General features: G+C 45.5%; 1 protein-coding gene across 3 annotated transcripts in view; it reads right to left on the bottom strand.

Annotated features, from left to right (window-relative positions):
* The window catches only part of SRPX (sushi repeat containing protein X-linked), a 100,401-nt gene that overhangs the window by 46,006 nt on the left and 41,670 nt on the right, over positions 1–12,725 (bottom strand). For 2 of the 3 annotated variants that reach the window (XM_019943519.3, XM_004318042.4), the window contains exons 2-4: positions 9,837–9,896; positions 3,496–3,687; positions 1,401–1,577 (exon numbers count right to left, since the gene is read on the bottom strand). In XM_019943519.3, coding sequence (XP_019799078.2) covers positions 1,401–1,577; positions 3,496–3,687; positions 9,837–9,896 — 429 coding nt within the window. The remainder of the gene's footprint in view (positions 1–1,400; positions 1,578–3,495; positions 3,688–9,836; positions 9,897–12,725) is intronic. The other variant, XM_019943518.3, reaches the window with a different exon arrangement.

Raw genomic sequence — 12,725 nt, 5'->3', positions numbered from 1 at the left:
CCTCCAGCTGTCCCACATCAGACTAATTGAATCAGAATCTCTAGGGTTGGACCAAGGCATGGCTAGGTTCGAAAAGATACTCAGGTGATTCTAATAAGTAGCAGGGGCGGGGGTGGGGAGAAGGGACCCACTGCCCCTAGATGGGTGATTCTCAAGGAGTTGGGGGGAGTGATTTTTCTCCTTCCTCTCCTCTCTCCAGGGGACATTTGACAACGTCTGAAGACATTTTTGGTTGTCACAAGTGGGAGTTGGGGGGAGATGTTACTGGCATCTAGTGGGTAAAAGCCACGGCTCTGCTAAGCATCCTGGAGTACAAAAGATGGGACCCCAGGACGGATAATTATCTGACCCCAAATGTCCCTTGTTCCAAGATTCAGAAACCTTGCCCTAGAGAATCCCAGGCTACACCCCAGATCTACTGAATCAGAAGCTGCATTTTTACCAAGTTTCCCAGGTGATTCCCAAGTTGGAGAAGCACTGCCTCAGATCAGCGGCTCTCTCTTAAAGCACTTTGAAACGCCCTGCGAGGCTCATGAAAGCACCAAGTGCTGGGGCCCATCCCCAGAGTTTCTGATTCAGCAGGTCTGGGGTGGAGCCATGAATCTGCATTTGTAAAGATTTCCAGCTCCCCGAACCACAACTAAGAACTAAGAACATATATACACTACCAAACGTAAGGTAGACAGCTAGTGGGAAGCAGCCGCATAGCACAGGGAGATCAGCTCGGTGCTTTGTGACCACCTAGAGGGGTGGGATAGGGAGGGTGGGAGGGAGGGAGACGCAAGAGGGAGGGGATATGGGAACATGTGTATATGTATAACTGATTCACTTTGTTGTAGAGCAGAAACTGACACACCATTGTAAAGCAATTGTACCCCAATAAAGATGTTAAAAAAAAAAAGAACTAAGAACTACTATTTGCCCAACAAATCCAGACTAAGGTAAAATAGCCAAATCCCTTCCAGTTTACAAACTGAGTGCTGACTACCGGAGTCGATGACAATGGAACTACGTCTGCCAGCTGAAAGACACAGAGATGCTCTCTGCGGGAATGTCCGGCCAATGTCAAAAACTCTGCTCAGTGCTACAGGGCAGATCCCTGAACTAAAGCAGCGGGATTACCCCGTACCTCTGCCAGCCTCCAGCTGCCTCAACGGCAATCCAAGAGAGAGACAAAAGTCAGAGGAAAGCCATGAGCCGTGAAGTCAACTCTAGCGTAGAGACTGAGGCTAGGTCTGCGCTAAGCCAGAGAAATAGGGATGAAGAGAACCACTGAAAGCAAAACGGGGTGCTTATGCTTTACATTCGGGACACGGATGCTTCCTTAAAAATCCACTGTACGGACACCCCCTGCTCCTCCCAAAGCAGGCGCCTCCTGAGGGCTGGCGATATTCTCTTACCAACACAGGAGGCTGGTCGGCCACTCCACGCCTTGTTGTCCATACACGTGACTGTCTGCTCCCCTTTCAATGTGTATCCTGGCGAGCAATAGTACTCACACCGGGAGTTAAAGTAGGCACCGTCGACGCACTTAAACCCTCCATTTGCTGGCATGGCAAGGGTAGGACATCGCTTTTCTGAGAAAGAGAAAACCAGAGATTCAGCATTACTTAGATTTTGTTCACGGAGTTTCAGAGTCCGGAAGCTCTGAAAGCATAGGGTGAAGTTAATTGAAATATAACTGATAGAAGTAGAGAAATGATAGATAGTGTAACCGAGCGGGACCCTATGGGCCCTTCCCGGGGCAGACCCCTCCCCCATACCGTCTGCTGTAGCTCCTCTCTGAAGACCCAGATAATAGCACCTGATGCATATTCCCTGAGTTTTTCAGATGCTAAAACCACCACCAAATGGAAGAAATTAACTACTTGATGATCATGAGCACGTAGCCCCCAGACCTTCTGGCGCCTAGAATGTTAACCTCCGTTTCCTCACCGTCAGCCAATCAGAGAATCGTGTACAAGCTGAATTGTGTACCCTGCAACACCCCTCCCTCACCTGGCCTTTAAAAATGCTGTGCCGAACCCTTTCAAGGAGTTGGTGGGGCGGTGGGTTTGGGCTCGAGCCACTCGTTCTCCTTGCTTGGTCCTGCAATAACCTTTCTCTGCTCCAAACTCCGATGTTTCGATTTGTTTGGCCTCACTGTGCAACAGGCACATGAACTTGCATTTGGTAACAATGGTTGCATGTCACACAGAAGGGACACAAAGTTTTACACCAGACTGGCTTGGGTTGGCATCCCAGCTAAACCACGGTCTTATGCTGGGCTCCTCAGAAAGGGACGCTGAGACCAGGATTTGTGTGCAAGTGATTAAGAAAGTGCTCCCAGGGGAGACCAGTGAAGGGTGGGGGAGGCAGGACGTGGGAGGGGAGGTAGCCGGGCAAGGTAGCAACTCAGGCAAAGTCAGCCTCAGCCTGATTCCGCAGGGAAGATCTGGAGCGTGAGTGATGCCTGAGTCTGCCCTGCCTCCAGGCAGGGCAGCTGGGCTTTCCTAATCCTTTACCAGTCAGTACTGGGCAGCTACAGGCTGCCCATGGGGAATGCTCTCCCTGTCAGAACGAAGAAAGCAGTCCTCTGAAGGCGCAGAGCCTCTTCTTCCTTGGTAGAAGATCAACCGAAGGTGCAAGTCATTAAGAGCAAAGCGCCCAGAAGCTGGGGGATGGACACACAGAACTGGTAGCAGGGCATCCAGGGACATGTGGGGGAAGCACTGAAAGTGTTCACTATAGTCACCCAGAGGCGTAGTCTGCCTAGACTGGATCACACGGCTGCAGACCCCAACCTCAGTTTCCCAACAATAAAGTAATGGCACCCATATCAATAGCATTGTTGCAAAAATTGCATATATGTGAAATGCTTGGCACGCAGCAGGCGCTCCATCATAGCTTTTTTGAACGGCAATGGCCTCTAAAATGCACTTCAACGATGCTGTGTCACTTGCAGTTTCCCAAATGAGATGACTTTCCAGGAAGCTAAAAGTCAGCCCCTGAAATGTGCTTCCAACCTTCTCCCCCGAGGCACAGCGCCTTTCATGGAATCAGCATCCTTCCGCGGTAATTCTCTCCTTGCCTCCCTAAGTTCCACTCCTTGGGAGGACGCTTGTGTCTACTACCAGGAGTCCATGGCAGAGCACCATTCTTATGGTGGGTTTTACACGTCTGTCTCTAATGCTATTCTGTGGGACCCCTGATGGCAGAGTGTGTCTTTACCTGTGTGTCCTGTTTTTCAATCCCCAAACCCTTTGCTGGGGCCAGCACTTTGCTAAACAGACCTCTGTTCTCTCCCCCTTTCCAAACAGCTGATCGCACCCCTCTGTCTGAAATGTGTCATCTTACTTCCGCCATATCTTAGGAACTAACGCATGGCTTCTGCTCACAAGGGGAGTTTTTCTCATCAAAGACCACAAAGCATTCAGTAAAAATCCCTGATCTCAGAGCAAAAGAACTTTGGCCCCGAATGGCCCCGAGGCCCCAACATGGGGCCGGGCTACTCACGCTTGCAGATGACCTTGTCCGACCACCGTCTGTTTGACTGGCAGATCAGCTGGGAAGAGCCATGCAGCTCGTAGCCCTTCTGGCAGCGAATGTCACACCTGGTTCCCAGGGCTGTTTTGTAGTATCCTCCCTGAGGGGCCCTGCAGTACACATCCCCGTACTTCACCTTGATGGGGGAGCACCACGGGGTATCTACAGGTAGCAGAAACAAAGGAGAGGAGAACTAGCAAGTGACATCTTCAGAAAATGTGTCTCTTCACTCTCGAAGCCCCTGGCTGGCTGCATTCCAGATTTTGGACCTCCAAATAGTGCCCCATGTCTTTTAAGTTGTCTCTGGGTGGGGAGGTTATGATCATGGGAGTAGGTGTCAGACATATACGAATATGGGTCCAGGTTCCTCCATTAGTAGCTGTGTGATCTTGGACAAGTTACTTAACCTCTCTGAGTCAATACCTCTACCTATGTCATAGGACTCTTACAAGTCCTCTTACAAGGACTGAAAAAACAATGCATATCAAGCATCTAGCAGAGTGCCTAGCACATAGTGAACGTTCAATGAATGCTTGTTCTTTTGAATATTTCCCTTAACTAGATACGTAATTCCCTTGAGAGCAACTGTTACCATTGTGAACCTTAACCCCAGCCATCCATACAGAGTGGCGGGGGAGTCAATAATTGGTTAATTTAGATTTTTTTCCAAGTCTGTATCATATTCACTGTAAAAGCATTTAATACGATCCTAATCAATGTGAACGAAGCAACAATTTCCAGGGTTTTGCCACAGGATATAATTTGGGCTTAAGGTCACAGAACAATTTCTCCCCATTGGGAAGCGACCTCCTTTTTCAGATGTCCCCAGTTAAGCCCCATTTAGGTAAGAGATGACACCCTTCTCCAATGGCAAAGTTCCAGGGTGTTTTGATTTTGGTCTCGTAGTTGCCCAGAGCACAGCTTAGGATGACACTATTAAAGCAGAACCTCTCCCCTGGGCCTTTGGAAGGTGTCGCTGAGGGCCATAAAATTAGTAGGGCAAGACTAGCTCCTCGAAAGCTCCCACAGTGGCCACCGTACAGTCAATGAGGACCAGAGACTGGCTCCCTCAAGCCTGTCAGGCTCTCCACGCCTTGAACAGGAGCCCCCTCCCTAGGGCTGCCAGCTTCTCCCTCCACCCCAGCACCTGAGCTGACAGTGAGTGAAGTTCGTGCGCCATCATGTGGCCAAGAAGGAGGAAATCCCCTGTTTGACTTTGCCAGGAATTCTCTTCTGATGATGTGTTTCTGGCTGCTTCTCAGCCATGAAAACCAACAGTTCTGTCCAGGTCTCGTGCGTGGACTGTTTTTTGTTTTTTTTTTTTACTTATGTGCTTTGACATCTCCTTTGCCTAATATTTTCATCATATAATGTTTTGCAGACAGCTTCAAGTGGGTGCTACCGTCAGGACTCAAACAGTATTTCCTGGACTTTCTGGGGAGAAGTGATGCCCCACGCTTAGCCTACAGCTGATTAAGTTTGATCTCTTGGATGCAGTCTTGCAAGAGCTTACGCTAGGCCTCCAGGCCTTCCTTGAACAAAGTTTCCTTCCTCTTGGGTTTATACATCTAGTCTGTATATGCTAACATTTTTAAATGAGAAAAAATCTGGACCCTGAAGTAAAGTACAAAACAGCATACATATCTCCATTATTTTCCTCTAAGTATAAAAGAATTTTTTAAAATTTATTTATTTATTTTTGGCTGCGTTGGGTCTTCGTTGCTACACGCGGGCTTTCTCTAGTTGTGGCAAGCGGGGGCTACTCTTCGTTGCGGTGCGCGGGCTTCTCATTGCGGTGGTTTCTCTTGTTGCGGAGCAAGGGCTCCAGGCGCACGGGCTTCAGTAGTTGTGGCTCGCGGGTTTCAGTAGTTGTGGCTCACGGGCTCTAGAGCACAGGCTCAGTAGTTGTGGCGCACGGGCTTAGTTGCTCCGGGCATGTGGGATCTTCCCGGAGCAGGGCTCGAACCTGTGTCCCCTGCATTAGCAGGCGGATTCTTAACCACTGCGCCACCAGGGAAGTCCTATAAAGAATTATTGAACTAATTTTAAATGTTTCAGTTCTTTCTTTGGTGATGGCTCCAGGTAAGCCATGAAGCTAAGAGATTTCAAGATCACAGTTTGGGGTATGTTTGCTTAGCACTGCCAAGTTGTGGATATTTCTTCTATAATCAAAAGTCCTTAAGATAAATTCTGGAAAAATCCATAGATGCCTACCACTCAAATTAAACTAACATTTGGAACCTACTGGCTTCTATGACTACTAGAAGTGAGGTATATTTCTCTCCCCCTCTCTCTTTCTGCCTCTTTTCCAACTGTAATAGGAAAGACCACCCACAAGGAAACTCCAAAATGCACTTGGTGTTTTCAAGCTCAAAGAAGCACTTTTTTTTTTTTTTTTTTTTTTTTTGCGGTACGAGGGCCTCTCACCACTGTGGCCTCCCCCGCTGCGGAGCACAGGCTCCGGACGCACAGGCTCAGCGGCCATGGCTCACGGGCCCAGCCGCTCCGCGGCATGTGGGATCTTCCCGGACCGGGGCACGAACCCGCGTCCCCTGCATCGGCAGGCGGACTCTCAACCACTGCGCCACCAGGGAAGCCCTCACGGTGTTAAATCTTAAAAGTCATCTGTCGCCTGACCTCTTTGTCTTTGTCCTCTCCCCCACCCCTTCCTCCTAACTTCCCCACTGCCTCACTTCCTCTTAGTTTCCCTGTCTGCCCTATTCCCCTGCTGGACTGCAAGGCTTCTGTGCTTCCCCAGCTCTAGCCTCTTCTTCTCTTGCCAACTGGTCCCCTTCACTACCCTTTTGTCACCATCTCACAGGCCAAACTGTGAAATCCTTGATTGAGAACTGGGCTCCAGAGAGAGAAAATGAAATCCCCATTGGAGAGGGCAGAAGGGTGATGAGGTGAGAATGAATATGGGAGACCCAGAGGGAGACAATGAAAACAGTGAGCTAGCGGAGTATGGTGGATACTGGGCAGAGTCAAGAGGCCTGGGCAGATATTATCTATCATCTCCTAGTAACCTGGACAATTCAAAAAAATTTTCAGGGACCCACATTCATAGTCTATACAAGAGAGGAATGGATGAGATTATTTTCAAAGTCCCATCTACAATGGTTATTTTTATTCTGATTAAATTTTATATTTATATAGGTGCTAAAATGTCAAAATAAAAAAGGTCCCATCTAGCTTTGAAGTTGTATGATTCAAATTCTTATTCCTCTCTGATCTCCTACCCCTCTCACACCCATGCCTACTTCCTTAATCCTTCTTCTGACTGATAACTTTGGATAGTCTCTTGTAAACCTTTCAGCTAAAGGCAAATCCTTTTTACATTCTGGGTCCTGATCACAATTCCACAGATGTACAAACTGGAAGAGCGTCCAATTCTCTACTTGTTTTTCGCTCAAATGTTGAAAACACATCCTCCAGCTTCTGGACTTTGGCGTGAGTTTAGGAGGGGCACGATTTTATTTTTTCATTTTTAAATTTATTTATTTTTGGCTGCGTTGGGTCTTCGTTGGGGTGCGCAGGCTTCTCAGTGCGGTGGCTTCTCTTGTTGCGGAGCACGGGCTCTAGGTGCGCGGGCTTCAGTAGTTGTGGCACACGGGCTCAGCAGTTGTGGCTTGCGGGCTCTAGAGCACAGGCTCAGTAGTTGTGGTGCACGGGCTTAGTTGCTCTGCGGCATGTGGGATCTTCCTGGACCAGGGCTCGAACCTGTGTCCCCAGCATTGGCAGGCGGATTCTTAACCACTGTGCCACCAGGGAAGCCCGAGGGGCACGATTTTAGAGTAAACTAATATGAGGCAGCAGACCTGCGATTCTTAGCACACACACATTATGGTTGTCTTTTCCACAAATGTGCCCAGGACAAATATTTAAGGCAGCAGGTCCATTAGAGAATGACCTGCATATACATATATTACAAATTCGCATATTTCAGTACAACCATGCAATTAGCAGACTTTTTTTACTCAGCTATTTTGAGTCTTCAAATCCTTCCAGCGGAGCTGCCTACGCATCCAAGAGCTGTGCTGTTGTCAACATGTGGGGGGAAAAAAATCTTGTTTTTATTTATTTGCAAAAGGAATTTCTTTTGGATTACTTTCCAAGACAAACCTTTGGAAGATATTTTGACATTTTAACAGCCCTGCAGTGATAAGAATTAAAAATTCAGTGAGTGACTTGAATTTGAAGTGCATGCAAATAGCATGAGTTAAAAGTGAATTAGCGAAACATTTAACATAGAGGTTTAGAGAAAGGAAGCTCTTATGCTGCTTTAATTAAGACAGGGTTTATTCAGGGAGACATCTAAATCGATTATTCAGGAAAAATTTTTCATCTCCCTGGGCCATTGTGGAGCTCCTGGGGTAAGCAGTGTCACGTAGCAGACCAAGGAGCTACTAGTGAACTCTGAATGTTGAGCTAAAACATCTGGATTTCAGACTCAAACATAACGTTTGCTAGCTGTGTGAGTCTGCGCAGGTCACCTCCCCTCTCTACTCTGCGGTTCCTTCATCTGTAAATAATAACAACATATCTCTACGCTCCTTCCTCCTTCCCTCAATTAGTGTGAAGACAGGATGGCATTCCAAGTAAAAGAATCAAAAGCAATGCTTGCCACATTAAATGTTGGTTACACTTCACTTTCTTTTTTCTTTGATAAATTTTATAAATTATCAATTTAATTCAAAAAAAACATTTACTGAGTATGCGCCAGACACTGTATAGGGGCCTAAGGATCTAGAACTAATCTCCCAACGGACAACGGTTTGCCTCTAAGTTTTAAAACTAAAAAAAAATGACAATGAAAACAATTTCCTAAGAAGTATTTATTCTTAAACATTCCGGGTAAGCTCTAGGCCAGGCACATATTTTCCTACATCTGGTTTACCTTCCACACTTGCAGTGCTGCGAAGCGAGGATGAACATTGAGAACAATAATCTGAGGGCACTATATAACCCCTCTTGGACATGTGAAGGGTCACACGTGCACACGTGTGTTTTAGGAAGATTTTTCAATAAGGGACTCGAAAAAAAAAGATTTTTCAAAACTCTCAATTAAGAAGTGTTAGGTATGTATACGTATAGCTGATTCACTTTGTTATAAAGCAGAAACTAACACACCGTTGTAAAGCAATTATACTCCAATAAAGACGTTAAAAAAAAAAAGTGTTAGGAATCAGAATACCACCTTACCCCAAACATCTAATTAACAAGTTTGTGCTTTGCTGGATTGGTTAATTCCTGAGGCAGTAATATAGGAGCTGTGGATAGGAATGAGTATCTGTATTCACAGGTCATAAGCAAGCGTGGAACATGGTGGGAAACACCTGGACATAGACACCAGTCAGTATATTAGCAAGGTTGTTCACTTGTGTGGAAAACAACTGAAGGACTCTCTCCAACCAAAGGCTGACCAGTACTACCCTGATTCTCTTATAACTCAGACATATCACGACAGAGCAGGGGAGTGTCCTCCTGCCAAACGCAGATACATTTCCTGGGCAAAATGCCACAATAGACCTTTATTAATCAATGGTCTTCAAATTATTTCTCAACTGTAAAAGGAACTGAATTCAGAGAGAAATCATCTAAATTTACCCTCACTTTTCTCAGGGCTCCCAAAGCTTCAGAGAAACGACTCACCATTAGAAAATATTTATGGACATACTTACCTGAGCCTGCATAGAAGGTTCTTGTTTAGGCTTTTTATACCTGCTGGAGGGGGTGGATTGCTGGAAATGTGTAGAGGTGGAGTTCTTTATCATTAAAGTTTCATTGGGCAACACACTTTACTCATCATTTCAGGAGCCAAGCCAGACTCAGAAAGAGCACAATGAAATGAGCTTATGAAAATCAAGTTTTCTCATTCCTCATTCATCTCAGTACATTAGCAGCACTGGGTCCAGATTTGACCTTGGATGGTTTACTCTGGACGATTCTGGCTGTAATGTATGAATCAGGTAGAACTCATGGCTTGATTTTCACTTTAATCAGCTAGAGCTTGGCTTTGCAGAAGTAAGGACAGTAAAGAAACTGATGAGAATAAAATGACCACTGGGGTGCTGAAGGACAGCACTTCAGAGATTTCCAAATGCTTTTCGTTTTCTTTCATTTGTTTTTCTGTATTTTCTTTCAAATGGGAGCGTATGCATATTAATTTTAAAACATTTTGTTTTCTCGACAGGTAATTAGAACTTAAAATGTGTTGTCTGGTCACTTTATTATAGTCTGCTCTGCAGGGCAAAAAGGAAAGTCCTCCTGGCATCAGCAGGTCTTCATTAGCACATAAGCAAAGCATTCACCTTTATATCTAGCGTGTGAATACGCGACTTCATCGTCTTCTAGTGGTGAGTCTCCAGATCCTACAATAAAACAGAACAGAAACTGCAGCAAGAAAAGCCACATGATACGGACGAATATTTTTGAAGCACTGCTTTGGCACAGTCCATGCAAGAGGGGCTATTAGAACGCACAGCCAAGAGTAAAAGCTTTTGTGGCCATTCGTGAAGGGACAGGGGACCTCTCAGAGTGAACCTGGCTGGGCTGAGATGACCAGAGCCAATCAAGATGAGCCTCAAATGGTTTTGGAATTACCACGTGCCAAGTGAAATTCTCGACTCGGAATTGAAAGAAAGTCAACTTCACTCTGAGAAGAGGCCGATGGCTATGAGTCTCATGCCAGAGGAGACGCAGTAAAATGTGTATAACTCAGATACGGCCCAGACTTTCTCCAGCAATCAAGGAAAACCTGGTAGAAGTGGGCGTTTATGTTACCTGAGAATCAGTCCATTGTATGAAATGAACTTGGGTGGAGGATAAGGAGGAAAATCAAATGTCTTATCTTAATGACAAAGAAATATAAAGCTGTCTTGGTATATCTGTAGGAGATGAGTGTTGAAACTGATGATGTGGCTGTGTATTCAAAACCTCTCACCGAGGCATGGCTAAAGTCAAATTGCGTGATGAGTCTTGCTACCCTTGAAAACAACAGCCTCATAGAGAAAGTCTGTGCTTAATTTCAAAATTTAAACTCATTTGGAAGTTGGAACTGACTCATTTTTAACCTGTTAAATATTGAATTCCAGTAAATGGTAGATACTTAATCTTTAAAGCAGTACCAGGCCCCAAACTTCAAAGCGATAATCTTACATTTAGAGATCTTTCCTCCTAGCCTTCCTAGTCTGATCACTGACTGTTGAGTTAACACCATCTTGATCACACATTTACCAGCAGGGACCGCAACCATCACAGATAAGAACATTCTCTTTTACGAGGTTATTGCAAGTCCTCACATGCCAAAGCCTTGTTACACATCTAAGAGGATTGTTACACAAACAAGTTCAGGGCCGATTGTCAGAAACTGGATTTCTATACTCTGGGTTCTGAGTTTTCTCCATTTGCCTTCACCAGGCACGTCAGGAATAAACTACATGCATTGTTAAACCACAGATTCAAGACCACAAGCTCAACTCTGGTGTCATTTGAAGAGTGGTAAATGTTTGCCTAAAGAGAGGAACCCTCCTGGTTACACCATGAGACAAGTCTTTATAATGAGTCAAAAGGAGATATAAAGATGGTTCGCGTCACCACCCCCAAGGTAGCAGCGTCCCTGGCAGAGTAAAGCAGCTCTTCTGTTCATTTGTTTTTTTTTTTTTTTTAAACTATTGCTCCATCTTGTTTTGGCTTGCTCAGTTCTTTGTTTTTTTTATTTTTGGCTGTGTTGGGTCTCTGTTGCTGCGCGTGGGTTTCTCTAGTTGAGGCGAGCGGGAGCTACTCTTTGTTGTGGTGCGCGGGCTTCTCACTGCGGTGGCTTCTCTTGTTGCGGAGCATGGGCTCTAGGCGTGCGGGCTTCAGTAGTTGTGGCACATGGGCTCAGTAGTTGTGGCTCACGGGCTCTAGAGCACAGGCTCAGTAGTTGTGGGGCACGGGCTTAGTTGCTCCGCGGCAGGTGGGACCTTCCCGGACCAGGGCTCGAACCCGTGTCCCCTGCATTGGCAGGCGGATTCTCAACCACTGTGCCACCAGGGAAGCCCTCAGTTGTTTCTTTGGAAAGCCCATTTAAACCCCAAACCAGGCATTCTCACTACTGCCTTTACTTAAATTAGAGCCTGCAAGGCAGACAGTTCAGATGATCTCAAGAGGTTACCTTGATTAGCAACTTGATTAGTAGCACACTTATATTGGTCCATCCACCTCCACTTAGATCACAACCACTCATTATCTCTCTCTGCCTATCTTGCACTGTGATGACTCTAAGTCATAAATTCCCCTTTGCCAATGATTGTTCCAGGGGTAGGCATGAAACCCAGTATTGGCCAGTGACAAGGAAAAATATGTCTGCTTTGGGGGAACAGGGCTTATGGAAAAGACTTTCCCCCTGATAAAAGAGAAAAGTGCACAAGAAAACTCTTTTGCCCTCTTTTCTCCCTTCCTGCTTTGGAAGCTATGGTGTAAGGATAAATGCCTGAAGCTACAGCAGCCATTTTGCAACCATGAGGTAAGATGTCTCAGGACAAAAGGTTTTTGGCTGAGGATGGTAGAGTGGAACTATTAAAAGAACCTGGGGTCTGTGATGACTTTATTGGGCTACTAAATCAACCCTAGACATCCTACCTCCATACTTCTCGCTAGGTCAATAATAAATGTCCTTTCAATTTAAGCCATTGTGAATAGCACTGTCACTTGCAGCTTAATGCATTCAAACTGATTCACAAATGAACAGGAAATTTACTGCCTATTACTGACAGGAGATAAGAGAATACAAAATAAACGGATATTAGCTACCCCTTCCCCCAGAATCCCAGTTTATATTCAGCCTAAACTCATATATCCACTTCTATAAAAAATGATGACTAGTCTACAAAATGGACATCATGAAGGATACAATAAGATCAAAGACCACTGACTAACTTATGTTCAGCAGACTGTACGTATTAAAGCTCACTAAAGCAGCAAAGGAAATTCACACATATTAGAGAAAGATTTTCCACAGGGTTAAAATAGAAAGAAAGGAATAAAAAGAGAGACAGAAATTGGCAGGGAAGGAGAGAGGGAGGTTTCCTAACAAACTCTTCTTTATTTACAAAAGGCTGTCCCTTTAGAATTCTGGTTAATTGAGGTTTTATCATGAAAACCATTAATCAGTCCTCATGTGGTTCAGATTACCACTCTTTGGAAAGAATGCTTCAGTG

The sequence above is a fragment of the Tursiops truncatus genome, chromosome X (genome assembly GCF_011762595.2).
Source record: "Tursiops truncatus isolate mTurTru1 chromosome X, mTurTru1.mat.Y, whole genome shotgun sequence".
Lineage (NCBI taxonomy): Eukaryota > Metazoa > Chordata > Mammalia > Artiodactyla > Delphinidae > Tursiops > Tursiops truncatus.
This window is presented reverse-complemented; position numbering and strand designations above follow the sequence as displayed.